Below are 17,817 nucleotides of genomic sequence, written 5' to 3'. Positions count from 1 at the left end.
TTTAAAGCTCATCCTAAACTTTCGGTTAAGGTGGGCTAAAATATTCCACAGATGAAGCCCAACTCAAATTTCGTGTATTCTCCTATCAAACTGTCTTTGTAGGACTTCAATTATTTCAGGCATAGGCGGACACATGGGTAGCCGACCTTTCGTACTGAGCCAGCTGGCCAGTGATCTTAACCATTGGGCCACGGAGGACACCTCCTATCAAATGTGTGACTTGTTTAATGTATGTGTGTTTATAATGCGTAACATGCCAACGGTATTAATATTTTTGAACTTTTTCAGTTTCTCCTAAAACTCACTCTATGAAAGACACTGCTTATTTAATATTTATTTATTTATTTTGTTGGGTTTAACGTCGCGCCGACACAATTTTAAGCCATGTGGGAACATCCCAGCTTTGGTGGTGGAGGAAGACTGCAGGTGCCTCCGTGTATTAAACTACGAACGGGCACGTACCTTCCGTAAGCCAGCTGGATGGCTTCCCTCGCATGAAGAATTCAACGTCCCGAATGAGGCTCGAACCCACATCGGTGAGGTGCAAGTGATTTGAAGTAGACCTTAACCATCGGCCACGGACGCACCGACACTTAGCTTAGCAAGGTTTTGCACCCTAACGGTTTGTCTATACGAGAGCAAGGTAACATTACATTAAAATACAAACGAGTTGGAAATAAGATTACAGAATAAATTACAAGTGCTCTACTTTTTATCCGATTTAATACAGACGTACTACTTTGAGTATCCGGAGCGTGCTTCAAATTTTCGAAAACCCCTCTGATGCCAATTATTCCGCGGGACATTTTACTCCCCATGTTTTAACACTTAAAACACGTCCATGCGTTGAAGTTCTTCCGACCTACTTTATTTGACGCCATACATGCGCAAAGATAGTGCTTCCCCATTTCATCTACTTGTTTACATCAAGAACAGATCAGAATCGAAATAATATATAGCAAAACCACCTTAAATATATCTCTACTGTATGCCACGTGAATTTCACTCTGGCTACACACTCGTGCCATTATTCGCAAGCATGTAACCTTTTAGTATCCAAGTGTTTCGATAAAATAAATGTGGTTCTGCTATATATCGTTCATTAAATTGAAAAGTTGTATATTTAGTGCCATTTACTGTCCTATTTAAAAGTGACATTACCATGACTGCATACAATGTTAACACACGAGTTTTAAACCTTTTTAGAAGTGCTTGCGTTGTTCTGCTAAAATAGTTTGGGAGCACAAAGCACTGAACTTCCATCAAAACTTACGTTGTGCCTCAACAAACCCAATCATGAAATTCCTGAAAATCGAAGACCATACGACATTCAGTGAACTGTGCATACAACTAATCTAAATTTCATCTCGCTGATGACAGAATGATAGCTCTGTAATTGAGTTTTGATTAGGATATGTACAATAATGCAAGATAAATGCTCCATGGAATTACTTTGATATTGTTCTGGGTATGGATTCATCACATAAAGACATACGTTCATTACAAAAATGTTCATGTGATAGACCAGACTAGTTACTGAGTCTGATATGGACTCTGATCTTGTGAAAGACAAAGTTAGATAAATATCTTATCTTTGACAAGAGACACAAAAAAGACAAAAAACACAAATTCTCCTTTTATTATATTTTCAAACTGGAATGCTAACAGGGCATTGAAACACATTTTATCACAGTGAATTCCAAACTTCAATTTATTTAACAATTACATAGGTAAATATTCAATTTCAGTACATCTTAAATCATGTATTCAATGATGATGATTATTTCACTAGAAACCAACTGATTTAAACATAGAAATTGTCATGGGTGTAATGTTTTTTTCATTTTTCAAAAGTTATAAATACTTATAAAAGATTTAATATCTTGTATGAATAAACAAATCTGAGGTTATGACTTTATATTTTACACTGGCCTGTCAGTAAAGTGGTTCTGTTCCATACATTCCACTTGTTAGAACATCATACGAATCAATTATCTGTGATGCTTACCTCATAAAAGACACTGACAAACTCAAACAAGAGAATGACCTCCACTGTGATAACAAGGTTTTCCTATTAATTGACCTAGTGGGCTAGTTTCTGAGCCCAGATGACCCTCAACTTCTTCCAGGGTTTTATTTAGAGTTTCTTTTTTATTTGGGTTTTATGGCACACCAACACATTATAGGTTATATGGCGCCAAACAGGACAACAAATTTTGGTTTCATATCTCATTTATATAGACAAATAAAAACATGAGGTATGGAATCAAAATTTGCATACCAACTGGAATTGCAGAGTTTAGCAAAGCCAAGTGTTAAGACCCTATTAGTCGCCTCTTACGATCATGCAAGGGTAAGGCATTTTGACCAAGTTTCATTAAGATTTAGCTTAAATTGTGAACTCTACAGTGTTATTAGTCAAAGTGTTGATGACAGGAGTTTGACACAAAGTGATCACGGTTCAACATTTTACTTTAATACAAACAAAGGTGGTTGTGCCATCTGAATAATTGTGCAATGCATGCTGATACAGTCGAGGGTTTCAGAAGGCACGCTCACAATATTACCAGTCACAACAATGGTTCTTCAATGTAACAATACAGATACATTGATTATTACAAAGATGATACATAGTTAAAACTACCAGGTAAATGAAGGTTGATCCTGCATTCTTCCTCACTGCACCAAAGAAATGTGCAGAACTTTCACACAAGTTTACAAGAAGACAATGACTTGTATAAAAATAAATATCTATGTATTCAGAAAATATCCTGAATTTATATATTCAGAAAACATTCTGAATTTAAGTATTCAGAAAATATTCTGAATTTAAGTATTCAGAAAATGTCCTGAAAAAAATATAATGAAGTAACTACATGAGTGAAAATGCAGTTACATGAGTGAAAATGAAGTTACATGAGTGAAAATGCAGTGTGAAAATATGCATATTTAATAACTGATTTGTTTTCAATTTTCTTACAAATAGACCAGAAAGGTATCTAGAAATGCTTCAAGTAGCTTGAACAAATAAAAAAAATATATATATCCAGTCAACCTTGTGAGACTGCCATAGGTCCAACAATAAAATGTCATCACAAAGAATTCTAACAGATATTGATCTTTTGGTTCTGTAAATTTCCTCTTCACAATTATCATACTTAAACCTACATAAGAAATGTTTAATTCACCCATACCAGCAGTGGACCATATAACACTATAATGAATATATCACATTCTACAGTTGCAAATAATGCCACAATAAAATGTTCCGATATGTTATATCTGAATGAACTGCGATATATTTAATTTCAAAACCTGAGCAATCTAGCTGTCCTTTATTTGGCACAAACGAAGTTTACTCTTTCATATTTTAACCCTTAGCCTGCTGGCGGCGACTGGTTTTGCCTTTGCGACCAGTGCAGACCAAGATCAGCCTGCACATCCGTGCAGGCTGATCATGGTCTGCACTGTTGGCTATTCAGTTAGTAAATTTTCAGTGAACACCCCTTCGAATAATAAATGGTATTGCCCAAACTGAATGATGGAACAGTCCATTTTAGAAATTTAGCAGGCTAAGGGTTAATTCATTTAACATAATCATGTTAGTGTGATATCTGCTGTGGAAAGTATAAACACTAGAAAAATCACAAAAAGAATTCTACAGGCAATGATCAAAAATTGTCAAAATAATATCATTTCATCTCTATTTAAATTTCCTCGTTTTGCAAAAATGGCTATTTTGTTGGAATAAGATTTCATGTATTTCAACTTACCAAGATAAAAAAAATGGGACCTTTGCTTGTTTAACTTCATGGACTGACACAACTGCAAGTCCATAAAAATTAGTACTTCATGCCCCTCCTCCAAATATTGATGATTTCAATATGCAAGTTTGGGTTATTTTGAAAAATATTAACATAAAATATATAGCAGATAAAACAAATTTTCAGTTAACTGAATTCTATATGTCTATATACAGAGTGAAAACAATTATCTTAAGAGACTAAAAGTACCAACATTGCAATAACTACAAGTATAAAGTAATCATAAACTGAAAGTACATAATAAATTAATACAATAAAAGTATGCACAAAGTGAAAGGGAAATAACTTCTGCTTAAATTTATTCAAACAGGGCACATGGCTAGTCCTACATTAGATATCAAAATAGGACAATATGCAAAAAATTAACAAGACATACATGCTGGCCCAATACTAACCAGATTGTCACCCAAACAACATTTCTTGTAAATTATTTCAAAATCTGTCCAATGGCTTAAGAAGAGAAGTTATTTAGCTATTTTTGACAAACTGGAATAAGTGGAACAATCTTGCTAAATGGTTAGAATGAAAATGTTAGTGAGTGTAAAATTATGTTTAATCAGGCAGGCAGTTTTTGACAAGAAGATTTTTAAAGTTTCCACAATATATATTTATGGAAGCAACCTCACTCTCTGGCAATCATGTTTCTTGACAAATCGGAAAAAATCTGAATGTTCTTTGTAAAAGGTCACTTGTGTGAAATTATTTTAGAATTAAAGAAAAAATTAAAACAGTTTCCAACTTGATTTTTTTTTCAGAAGCTGTCACTACATAGAGTGGTGGAACCTATGCTCGCGGTATTTTGTACATATATAATCTTTTTAAGAAGCAAGAAAAAATTATTATTTCGATTTGCCTATGCAAAAACATAAAGTTATCCTCTTTTTATCGAAACATATTGTTGATGTGGGTTATCACATGACTAAGTTGTCTCGTGAGCTATCGACACGGCATACGTGAAAAGGTAAAAATTCGCCCTGAAGGGAACCTATGCTGGCGGTATGTAATATCAATTAAACTAAGGGCGAAAAAAAATTCAGCAGGTTAAAAATGAACAAACAAGCATATGCGAATATAATATTTAGAACATTACTCATTTATTATGTGAAAAACAAAAGAAATGTGGATAAAATTTAGTATGTGCCTCTATGTGTATATTTCCCTTACAGAAATGGAGTCACTATTAGAACAAAGCTTAAAAACGTATAATAATGTTGTTTAAAAACAGAATGTTCAAGTATTAAAGATTCAAACAACGAGAGTGATTAACCTCGCTAATGTTTTCTACACTTCTTTTGTGTGTAGGAAATTTACTCCTCTCTACATCTCAGAAAGAACCATTTGGAATTTGTCAAAATACTAAGATCAACATCGATCTTTTCATGGTTCGAAAGGCACTCGTTGTGTAGCCAGGCATCACATTCATCACATCTTTCTCTTAAATGTATCTTATATCTGAATGTAATGCATGATTTCTAAAAAACTAACTTTATTTGAGTGATTTTGAAATATTTGTGTGAGATTTGTGCGACGGATACAGATTGCGTAAAATGTACCGGCTGCTGTATACGTCACGTGAGCGGCACACACGGCTATTGCTACATTTGTTGTAAAGGCATTTCACCACTGGTCGGTGTTGAACATAGCATGATGAAATATTTTCATCAGTGCTTCTGCAGAAAGCATATCTATCGAAATACTTTGAGCATAGGAATACCGCGAGCATAGGTTCCACCACTCTGCTTATAGTGAATCTGGCAACCTTGCTTTTTAATGAATGTGAGTAATCAGAACAATTCTGAAAGAGGGTCAACCAAGAAAAAATCCAGTAAAATAATTCTGAAATAAAGCTAGCAATTTCTGACAGAGAGATATTTAAATTTACCACTATATACGTAAACACATGCCCGCTTACAGCCATGATTTTTTTTTGACAAATCAAAATAGTTTTAACAACCTTGGGAAAGAGTGTCCCAGGAAATATTTGTATGAAATCGAAGTGAAAACTTCTACATTCTTCAAGTCAAGAACTGCTTGACTGATTTTGAAACAATTTTATACAATGTTACTTAGGCAGCCCTTTACAAAGATTGTTTCAATTATTCTAATTTGTAAAAAAAACTACAAGCAACCATCCAAATCAGTTTTAATAATTTTAGAAGACAACCATCCGAGTAACATCCAGGCTAAGTTTCATCAATTTCCACCAAACGATTTAAGTGGAGATGTCATAAGAAAATACTGATGCCAACAATGGACACAAACTGACTGCAATAGTTCACCTTGAGCATTTTGTGCTCTAGTGAGCTAAAATGAAAATAATCAAGCATTTCAATATGTATCTAAAGAGAATGGGTCTAGACAAATTCTGTGTTTTCTTGTCTGATTTCCTAGTACATAAAATCTGTTTTTACAATCAGATTTAAATTCAAAATGCAAACAACTGTAACAAAATTCCTGAAGTTTTATGTGAAATTTTATTCATAAAACTTTAATTTTTAGTAAAGTTTAAGTTTTAGTTCACATTTGACCATTGTATGTGACAAGAGCCATCCATAAGACAGCGTGCTCCACTATTTGGTGATTTGACCGTAAAATTAATATATGTTTCAATAAGAGACCTCTACCTTTAAAAGGATGATACATAAGAGGCATAATTCTGTCAAGAACACAATTTAGAGTTGTTGGGATTGTTACCACACATGCAGATGATGATGGTAAAGATATATTTTGAGTTTAAAGTCATTATCTTATATAGTACCAGTTATGTCCAGAAAACGAAGTTTGTAAAAAAAAATAAATAAGTATGAAAGGGGCATAATTTGGTTCAAAATATAAATCAGAGTTATGGGGATTGTAACCACACATGCAGATGATGATGATAAAGATACATTTTAAGTTTCAAGTCTTTATCTTATACTGTACTTGTTATATCCAGAAAGCGAAGACTGCCAAAAACAATCAAGTATGAAAGGGGCATAATTCTGTCAAAAATACAGTAAGACTTATGGGGATTGTAACCACACATGCAGATGCTGATTATAAAGATTTTTTTTTTTAATTTCAAGTAATTATCTTTTAAGATACCAAAGATATGTCTATAAACGAAGCTTTCGAAAAACTTAAACATGAAAATAATCCTAAGTATAACAACTTTGTGACCTTGTTCTCAATACTAAGAGAGTATTAACAGCTTTCAGTTTTGACAAAACACTGATGCTTATACTTCGTCTTTTTTTTTTTCAAACGATTGTGCAGTCTCTATGGAGTTTCGAATCCTTGTCCTACACTGTTTGACTCACAGTACTTTGTGTGGGTGGTTTTAGTTACCTATTTTAATTACTCAGGCGACAATGACTGAGTGTTTGACCTTTGTTTCTATGAATGTACAAGGTCTAGGAGATGGTAGGAAAAGAAAAGATCTGTTAAATTATCTGAAAGGGAAGAAATTCAATATGTACTTTTTACAAGATACTCACTTTACTGATAAAGAGATTAATTTTATTTGTAGCCAGTGGGGTTTTGAGTGTTACTTTAGCAACTTCAGTAGCCAGTCAAGAGGGGTAGCAATTTTTATTAATTACAATTTTGAATTTAAACTCAAAAGTTTAGAAAAAAATGAAAATGACTGTCAAATTTCACTAACATTTTGGGAAGAAGTCAAAAGATGGATAAAAAGAAAATGTCCTAATGCAGATATTGACTGGTCAATATCAGATATTTTATTAGGTAATTCAAATTTCAGTGCAGCTACTCTATTATTAATGCTGCTTGGAAAATACACTATTTATCAAAGTAAATTTAAGGTGGCGGTTCCTACCTTACAGATGTTTATTAATAGTTTAAGAATACATTTGAAAACTGAGAAGTATGTTGCTAAAAATCCCAAAACATGAATAGCTTTGATAGAAAATGGAGAAGTTTTAGGACTCTATTTGTAGATGGTGAAGTGTAACACGTGGGTCTGGGGCTTCATAGTGACTGCGCCTGTTGTCTGTTTTTTTTCTTTGTTCTGTTTTTGTTTCTCAATAAAAAATTAACTTAGGTCTGAATTACATGCTATCTATGAAACATTCTAGCTTTTCATTAATGGATATTTTTACTGACTCTTTTCCATTCTGACCTTGTACTTTTTAAACTACATTTTTTCTCCTTTTTTTTTCACATATAACTTGTTGAATAAGTTATTTTAGAGAAGATATGCAACTCTGCAATCTCCACCGAAAAGTATCTGTTAAGAGTTTTCTCCCCTAGATCAATATCATGTTAATGATAAAAAACCTTGCAGTTAAGCTAAGCAAGGTAACTATGTATGCTTATTAAGCTGCTAATTTATTGTGTGTAATTGGATTTCTGGAACCTACTCGTCAATTTGTCCTTGTTATTTTCGTACTCGCTTCTTTTTCTTTCGAGCAAGGATAACAAATTATAATACAACTATTAACGATATTAATGTAGACTCAAACATTGCAAGTTAAGTTTATTTACTGATAAGTTACTCAAACAGCATTTGAAAAACTATCTGATCATGTGTACGGTCTTTTCACTGTTAATATATTATTAGTCTATCTTTTTAGAATGGTTTCCATATGAATACAAGATGATACTACTTGATGATAATGAACAATGTTTATTTGCTTAGACATGTACATTTATACACTGTTTATGTAGGTAAATTTATTTCTTTTTTGAATAGACATGTAAACTTTCAAAAAAATCTTGTTTATGTAGATAGAATTATTTCTCCAGCTACGCTTGATATTCTATGTAAATATCTTTTTTTGGCACATAAAATCAATGTTTGTGATGAATGTATGATACTTTGGATGTGGAAATGGAAATAAATTATAAAAAAAAAAAAAAAACTTTGTGACCTTGACCTTAGGTATAATGGGCCCAGCCCCTGCACATTCTTTGTTTGTATGCTGGACAATGTTTATGTGAAATTACAGTAAGATCTAAGCAATAGTAACAAAGATATGACAGAAAAACAAAGGTTGCCGAAAAACTTTAACCTTAAAAATAACACCTTGGTGACCTTGACTTTGGGTATAATGGGCCCAGCCCCTGCATGTTTGTATTCTGAACAATGTTTATGTGAAGTTACAGTAAGATATAAGCAATAGTAAGAAAGATATGACAGGAAAACAAAAGTTGCCGAAAAAATTTTAACCAAGAAAGCTAACGCCGATGCTGGGGCGAGTAGAATAGTCCCCCTATTCTCCGAATAGTGGAGCTAAAAATGTATGAGCTGGCCAAAATAAATAATTTTTCTTTCATTACCTAAAACATAAATATTCAATTTTTAAATTTTTTTTGTCTTTTCATGAAATTTATTTCATTACAGACTGCAGAGCATAAACTGTTATATTAGACCTAATTTGAAGAATACCTATAAATGTTCTTAAGTGAATTGTAAAATATTGGATTTTCCCAAAAATATTGCTTTCTATTCTAAAAATGTGCAAAAACCGTTTTCAAAGAAAGTTCTAAAGTAGCACTGGCACCAATACACGGCTGACTTTTACCTTTCTCAATTAACATGACTTTCTCTGTTGCAGTTAAAATATCAATTGTTTCTTGTGGTTTTTGAGTACACTGTCTTTTAGCCAAGGTCACCATTATAGCATAATTAATCTGCAAAGTGGCATGCTGATATACCACAATACCAGACCCTTCTTAGAACAAATTTTTTTCAAAGTCTTGATGTGCCGAGACGCCAGATTTACATCTGTCACAAATAAAAACAAGAGGGCCATGATGGCCCTATATCGCTCACCTGTTATCATTGCACTTGAGGACAAGAAGGTCCTCAGAAAAAATATCTAAATCCACAAAGGACAGGAACAACAAAGAGAAGAAATTTAACCAAAAAGAAAAAAAATTCTTACAAGGTACAGATATGTCAAAATACACCTAAAAATTGGAGGTACCATCCATGTTGTACCATAGAAAAGTGGTCTCGGTTTTTCCCTACGGCCAATAATAAAAAAGTTACTAAGAATAAGCTATTTATAGTAACATAAAAGGGAAGTAATTAAAAAAAAAAATTATTGTAAGTGAACAAAAGAAGGATCTGCCAAATAAATCTGTTGACATAAATGAAATTTCAGATCAGTATCTTCATTAGTTACGGAGATATACCCATTTTAATTTGAAATAAAGGGAGGTAATTTGACATAAAATCAGTCCATAGTTATCTACCCTCATTGGCTCAGTCCAACTAATGACAATAATGAAATTTCAAATAAGTCCTATAAGATCTTACTGATATTAATCCATTTTGATTACAATCAGGGCAGGTAATCAGATATAAAATAACTCTGGAACCTACGATTGGATCTGATTTGTCATGGAATCCAAGATTTATTGTTGTTAAAGATATTTTGGAAGTTTGTATCAAATAAAACCATAAATGAAGTATCTATATGGCTGCAAAAGCCAAAATAGCCAATTTTGAACCTTTAAGGAGCCATAACTCTGGAACCCATTAAGGGATCCGGCCGGTTTAAAAAAGGAACTGAGATCTTATGGTGACACAAGTTTTGTGCATGTTTGATTAAATTCAAATCATAAATGAAGCTGCTATTGTGCAGACAAGGTTAAAATAGCTAATTCTGGCCCTTTCAGGGGCCATAACTCTTGAACCCATATTGGAATCTGGCCAGTTCAAGAAAGGAATCAAGATCTTATGGTGATACAAGTTGTGTGCCAGTTTGGTAAAAATCAAGTTATAAATAAAGCTGCTATTGTGCAGACAAGGTCAAAATAGCTAATTTTGGCCCTTTCAGGGGCCATAACTCTGGAACCCATAATGGGATCTGGCCAGTTCAAGAAAGGAACTGAGATCTTATGGTGATACAAGTTGTGTGCAAGTTTGGTTAAAATAAAATCATAAATGAAACCATTATCATGCAGACAAGAAACTGTTGACGCACGCATGGTCGGACGCACGGACTGACGCCGAACGACGGACGAAGGGTGATCACAAAAGCTCACCTTGTCACTATGTGACAGGTGAGCTAAAAAACATTCAAAACAGATATAACATACAAATAAATCACTATTTTTGAAAATGAAGTCTGGTTTCATTCAACACTGCTTGGGCCTCACTGAATCAACTTAAGGTTACTTATAACTAGCATTCACAAAATAAATACATAATAAAAACACCTTTTAAACTGTTTGAAATTTAAATTTAAAACATGCCCTTTTAAACTATAAACCAGAAAGTCTGTTAAAATATATAAAACAAATCTTAAACAACACAGCAAAGAAGAATAGTAATAATAACATTAAAAGTAAATTGCACTTAACAAATTACAATAGAAAAATCTAAAAGATATTGCATGAAACAAGAATTAAAACATACAAGAAAATTTTGTTAGGATACAGAAGAGGTAAGGGTAACAGATAAAACAGACACAAAATTGTAGAGATGATACATTGACTAAAGAAAGATAAACGCATAAGAAGAAATATAACACATGAAAATGATACCAGCTTTGAGAAGTCTTTACAAAAAATCTTTTACCACAACCAGAGATCTTCAGGGTAACTTTTATGAGATGAAGTCTGTAAATGAAATCTTTGTAACTTTCTCATTAATGTTTCAATTCTCCAAATCTAGGATCTTTTTTTTAAAAAATAGCTGTTTGTATATTCCAACATATTAAATTATATATCCTCTCAATGAAAGCCTACTGAAGATTACTGCGTATGTAATTAAAAGAACACTGTGACCTTGACCATTTACTCAGTAATACTTAATAAAGGGGTCATCTACTGGCACAAAGGTATCGTCTTTTTTAGGTTTACTGTGTTGCCCAGCTCTTGAAAGGAAAAGGTTTTCTGTCTAAATGTCTAATAACCCATGCATTCTGCAGTTTTTGATCTGTCCGAGCTTTCTCCAGTTACCAATCAGAAACCACATGGCCCAAGGAATGGCCCAACAAGCCGACATGAACAAAAAAATATACCCCTTCCTCTTCAAATAGTCCATAATAAAAAAACGCTGTATAAAAAGCAAATCACTGCCTATATAGCTATATCACAGTTAAGGAATTATTTACCACTTATTATATGATTGACAGTTACAAATGCCATACAAACAACAGCCCATATACATACAAATACAATCCAAAACTTTCCTTTAAAAGGTGACACATGTATATTCTTTTCTGAAAATAGCATTGACGTCTGCTTCCTGGCACAGAACACTAACACTGCTGGAATCACATACTGTATCCCTGCTCCTGCATAGGAACCAGTAATTCCTACTAGAAATTCAACATGATTGGTTGCCAGCGCAATACCAAGTGGAGGAACTAATGCTAACAAAGGGAAGAAAATCCTGTCTACACACCATGTATATGGCCTGTCTTCTTTGTATCCTATTGCTTTCAAATTATTGCGTAATGTTATTGAAATAATTGGAAAGTTTGTGCTGAGTGTGAAAACAGGAAACAACGCTAAAAAATATTGTATAAACTTCACGTCTGTTATAGACTTAGACTCATCACATGGGTCTGGTAAAAAGTTTAGAGTGTAAATATCGTTCAGTTCATTAAAAGAATAAATACCCGTCAGAGACAACAACAGGTAAAATATCAAGATTAAAACATAATCACAGGCTAACAGGTGGTAAAGTTTTGATTTGTTCTTGATTGGTGTAATTAAAGATGGCAGAGAGTGATGACACATGAATGAATACACGCATACTCCGAATAAATTTGGTATTCCTGAAATATCAGCGTACGGTGGGTGACCTTGACCTTTCTTTTTGTCCAGTCGTATAACAGCCAGAACAATCATCATTCCAAATGCTGAAATAGATAATCTTATAAAGTAAATAGTCACAAATTACCACTAAAGTGTAAGCAGCCAATTTCTGTAAACGGGATTTTGTGTCTATGGATGTTGCATAACATGTGCATCTTGAGCAAGATAAATTCTGATCTAGTTAAGTGTCTAGTCTTGTAATCCACCTTTCATGATTTTTTTAAGTACTTATAATAACAATAATTATATATATATAGAAAATGTAATCAATTTTAAAATAATATAAAACAAACAGCATACTTTGGATACACCAGTCATGCATATTAACACACAAACACTTATAAGTAGTAAGCTACCAATATGTGTTTTATTTTAAAGATGTTCTATCAATTTCATCATGTTCATACAAGACATCTGCTTTTTTGTTTTGATAACACTGAAGGAATTAAAAAGAACATCGCATGTGTGGATTGCAAAGACTTTGTATCTTGAAGATTTTCATGTTACAACCATATATTAAACAAGTGTCCATAAGCAGCACCTCGACTTTCTAGGCTACCGAAAAGACTTGCTAAGGCTAATTAAATAAAAAGAGCGTGCCATGAGAAACCAACATGTGGTTGCGACTCAGACCCGCACCTGCGATCGCGCAGCTGTAGGATCCATGCTGTCGCTACTTTCTATAATTGCAATAGCTTTGAACGACGCTGATCTGATCAACGCGGGCGAGCTGTTGATCATGCTGGTCGCAACCACTATGGTTTCATGCGCGCTCAATATAATCAGAGTAATGGGGATTGTTTCTTCTGGAGTAGCCTTTGATAATAAACTAGAGATGCTTTTGAGAAAAGCGGCTGTCTCCCATAACTGCCTAATCATCTAAATAGTAAGTCAGTCTGCGCTTTCTTGGACCAAAATGTACCCTATACTACTTGCGCATGCCCTTTCTTGCACCCAAAACGTATCCTATACTACTAATAAAAGTAGTATAGGGTACGGTTTGGGTGTACGAAAGCGCATGCACTCTGAGGATTTTTCGGTAATTCAAGGGCCATAGTGCCTAGGCCCATTTGGCTAGTTATCGAACTTGGCCATGGTCTTATGGTCAGACATATTTTGTTCAAGTTTGGTGAAGATCGGGTGAGAAATGTTTGACTTAGAGTGCGGACAAGCTTTGTGACAGACAGACACACAGACACACACACACACACACACAGACTGGAGTAAATCAATATGTCTCCCACACCACTGTGTGGTGGGAGACATAATAACTATTTTAAGTTTCAAGTCAATAGCTTTGAAAGTAACAGAGATATTGGACATTACTTAAACTTTAACCAAAACATTCTAAGTTAAACAAGAGCTGTCAGTGGACAGCGCGCTCGACTATTCTCAGTGCTTGATAGTATAAAATAAGCAATGAGTAAAACTTTAACATTAAAATAAGCAAATTCTAAGTCGAAAAGGGGCCATAATTCAGTCAAAATGCTTGATAGAGTTGCCTCCTCCTTTTTACAGACTGGGGTCATGATGGTAAACAAGTATGCAAAATATGAAAGCAATATCTCATTGGACTTTGAAAATATTTGGGGTGGTACGCAAACTTTAACATTTGTGTGATGCTCTCATGCTCACGCCAACGCCGGGGCGAGTAGGATAGCTCCCCTATTCTTCGAATAGTCGGGCTAAAAAGGGGCATCATTCTGTCAAAATTCATATCAGAGTTATGGGGATTGTTTCTCCTGGTGTAGACTTTAATAGTAAATAATTATTCTAAGTTTCAAGTCAAAAGCTTTGAAAGTAACAAAGATATTTGACTTTATCAAAAACTTCCACCAAAAATTCTAAGTTAAAAAGGGGCAAAACTCTGTCAAAATTTAAATCACAGTTATGGGGATTTTTCTCCTGGTGTAGACTTTGATAGTTAATAACTATTTTAAGTTTCAAGTCATAAGCTTTAATACTAATAGAGATATTTGACTTAATCAAAAACTTTAACCAACGGTGACAGCGACGCCAATACAGACGCTGAGGCGTGTGAAATAGCTCTACTTTATCTTCGAAAAGTTGATCTAAAAAGAACATGAGGATAATAATTTTTGATACTTAATGTACGTGACACTTACATACGTGATATTTACAATAGGTGGAACCCTGTATTACATAATTACATACCTGTGTACTTAAAATAAACCCAATACATTCATCAATTCCAAAGTTATGTAACCGACAACAAAACTTTAAGTCTAAAAGAGGCCATTATGCTGCTAAAACTGGTGGATTGTAACCTGAATTCTAACCTAATTTTAAAGTTATATATCTGTGTACCAAAACTAAATTCATACATTCTTTCAAAATTTTCTCACAGACATCAACATCTTGCTGAATTTACGCCCTATCCTTAACTTCAATTACTGGGGTACAAATATTTGATTTCTTCGGTATATGATTAAACTCCTCCTTACCAAGCCATCGTGATGCTGTTGTCACCAACTGTAGGTATTTAGTCTTTTGTACATTGAAGAATGTAAAACCACCTAGTAACAGGAAAAACCCAGCCTGAAAAGATACACACTGTGTCTGTTCTTTACTTTTTGCAACACAGAAATTTAGTAATTTAAAATATTCATAAAATTTTAATGTGATTATTCTTAACAGTATCTTGGAATAGTAGAAATGACTTTCATATACCTCAATGACAGCTAGGACTATATCAAGGACTTACCATATCAATTATGTACATGGACATAATTGTCAAACTGCTAGATGATCATCAGTTTGAGCATGGATCATTGTCAGCTAGTAATGTACTAAGGACTTACTACACAAAGTCTGTACATGGGAATTCTGGCCAGCTAGAGGACCAAAAGGCGTCACTGTCGGCCAGCACTGTGTAAAGGACTTACCACACAAATTCTGTACATGGACATTCTGGTCAGTGTGCTAGAGGACCAACATGGATCATTGTTGGTTAGTACTGTGTAAAGGACTTACCACACAAATTCTGTACATAGACATTCTGGTCAGTGTGCTAGAGGACCAACATGGATCACTGTCTGTTAGTATTGTGTAAAGGACTTACTACACAGATTCTGTACATGGACATTTTGGTCAGTGTGCTAGAGGACCAACATAGATCACTGTCTGTTAGTATTGTGTAAAGGACTTACCACACAGATTCTGTACATGGACATTCTGGTCAGTGTGCTAGAGGACCAACATAGATCACTGTCTGTTAGTATTGTGTAAAGGACTTACCACACAAATTCTGTACATGGACATTCTGGTCAGTGTGCTAGAGGACCAACATGGATCACTGTCTGTTAGTATTGTGTAAAGGACTTACCACACAGATTCTGTACATGGACATTCTGGTCAGTGTGCTAGAGGACCAACATGGATCACTGTCTGTTAGTATTGTGTAAAGGACTTACCACACAGATTCTGTACATGGACATTCTGGTCAGTGTGCTAGAGGACCAACATAGATCACTGTCTGTTAGTACTGTATCACTGCAGTCTGAAGCATTATGTTGATGCTTGTATGTACTGAAAAATATTCTTTAAGTTTAAATATATATATTTTGTTAGGTTCAGTCACAACAACTCAATTAAGATCATATGGCAACTTTTCAAGCTTGTGATGCAGGCATTATTTCATGCATGGGCAGGCTCCTGGGTAGAGCAACCAACCTCCCGTAAGCCAGCTGGACATCTTCCTCACATGAACAATTCTACACCCCAAGTGGGGTTTCAAACCCACATCACTGAAGGGCAAGTGATCCCAAGTCAGCAACCTAGTTAACTTGGCCATGGAGGCCCCAACAATTAATATAATATAATAAACTGAAAATTCAGGTGTATACATTGATACTCTTAAGTGACAATTTACACTGTTGGTTTAACTGTTTTGTTGAATTTAGTTATTGAGATGTAAAGTGAGTATTATTTTGTCTATCATGTAGTAAATTGCTAGATTGCTTCAATAAGAATATTATTCTTAAAGACACTACATGCACCATTAACAGTGTTAAAACAAACTTCATCTTAGGTAATATCTGAGATTGTAGACTTAAATCATCCAAAGCTGACTTTATGTACTTACCAAGCAATATCCCTGATAGATTTTGGTACAGCTGCAGCATAGATAGACAGGTCTCCATATAGGTATATCACAATACATAGGTTAAACACCAAAATCCCAACTGCAAGAAAAAAAAAGAAGATTTTATAATCACCTAATATGACACTTCACACAAGGTCGATAGAATTCAAATGTGCAAGAATAAACTATAATGTCACAAATAGCTTTTATATTTGAAAAATTTCAAAAAATGATAAAAACCACTCTATTAAGTTCAGTATGATAATGTGTTAGCACCAGCCTATACTTTACAAATAGAAATCTAATAATATAACCTTATCCTTGCTTTTATATTTAACTTCTAAACTGATATGCAATTATATTGTATCCTAAATATTTTATGTCCAGGCTGATAGCGTGAAATTAGAATAATTTATGCAAAATTCAAACTCAGCTTACTTTTGTTGAAAAACAACCCAGCCATATGACCCTGCAAAATAAAACAATGGCTTTATAAATACAAGAAGTTTTCTGACTTGTTAAAACTTCTGTGAAGACTTTTACTTGCTGGCACTATTTGAAACAAGTGACCAAGAATTGTAGTGGTAATACAGAAGTCCCCTAACAGGTGAAAAAACAAAACCTTCAATAGTGACCCTGACCTTTGACCAACAACCATGGGTCATGTCCATGGGTCATAGTCTAATCATGGGGAGCATTCTGTGTAGTACTAAAAGAATCCTTCAATGTAATTAGAAGTAATGGAGCAGAAGCAATTTTTACTTGACCTTGAACAGTGCCTTGACCTTTAACCGACAAGCATAGATCATGCATTGACACATTGTCTCATCATGGGGATCATTTGTGTGTAGCACTAAGATACATAAGATAACCAAACTAATATTCAAATTCAAAGTGTGGCTTTTGTTAAAGCTTAAAACTGACCTCAAGATTTTCTGTTGGCGCACACCTGCTTTTTCTGTGAACAGTGAAAATAGAGTGTAGTGTAAAATGTCAAAAGTAGGTCAATCCGGTTTCCAAACATCCCTCGCTAATGTAAAAGGCCAATTTTTGTGTGGCTGTCATCAATGCATATAAGAGTTTTGGAGTAGAAACAATTTTTTCTCTATT

General features: G+C 34.1%; 1 protein-coding gene across 3 annotated transcripts in view; it reads right to left on the bottom strand.

Moving 5' to 3' along the window:
- Positions 1–1,623: 1,623 nt before the first annotated feature.
- The window catches only part of LOC123563607 (transmembrane protein 104-like), a 37,838-nt gene continuing 21,644 nt past the window's right edge, over positions 1,624–17,817 (bottom strand). For all 3 annotated transcript variants that reach the window (XM_045356489.2, XM_045356490.2, XM_045356491.2), the window contains exons 6-10: positions 17,146–17,176; positions 16,708–16,807; positions 16,037–16,151; positions 15,068–15,161; positions 1,624–12,646 (exon numbers count right to left, since the gene is read on the bottom strand). In XM_045356489.2, the coding sequence (XP_045212424.2) occupies positions 11,886–12,646; positions 15,068–15,161; positions 16,037–16,151; positions 16,708–16,807; positions 17,146–17,176 (1,101 nt within the window). In that variant the 3' untranslated portion in view covers positions 1,624–11,885. The remainder of the gene's footprint in view (positions 12,647–15,067; positions 15,162–16,036; positions 16,152–16,707; positions 16,808–17,145; positions 17,177–17,817) is intronic.

This window comes from Mercenaria mercenaria, chromosome 2 (genome assembly GCF_021730395.1).
Source record: "Mercenaria mercenaria strain notata chromosome 2, MADL_Memer_1, whole genome shotgun sequence".
Classification (NCBI taxonomy): Eukaryota; Metazoa; Mollusca; class Bivalvia; order Venerida; family Veneridae; genus Mercenaria; species Mercenaria mercenaria.
This window is presented reverse-complemented; position numbering and strand designations above follow the sequence as displayed.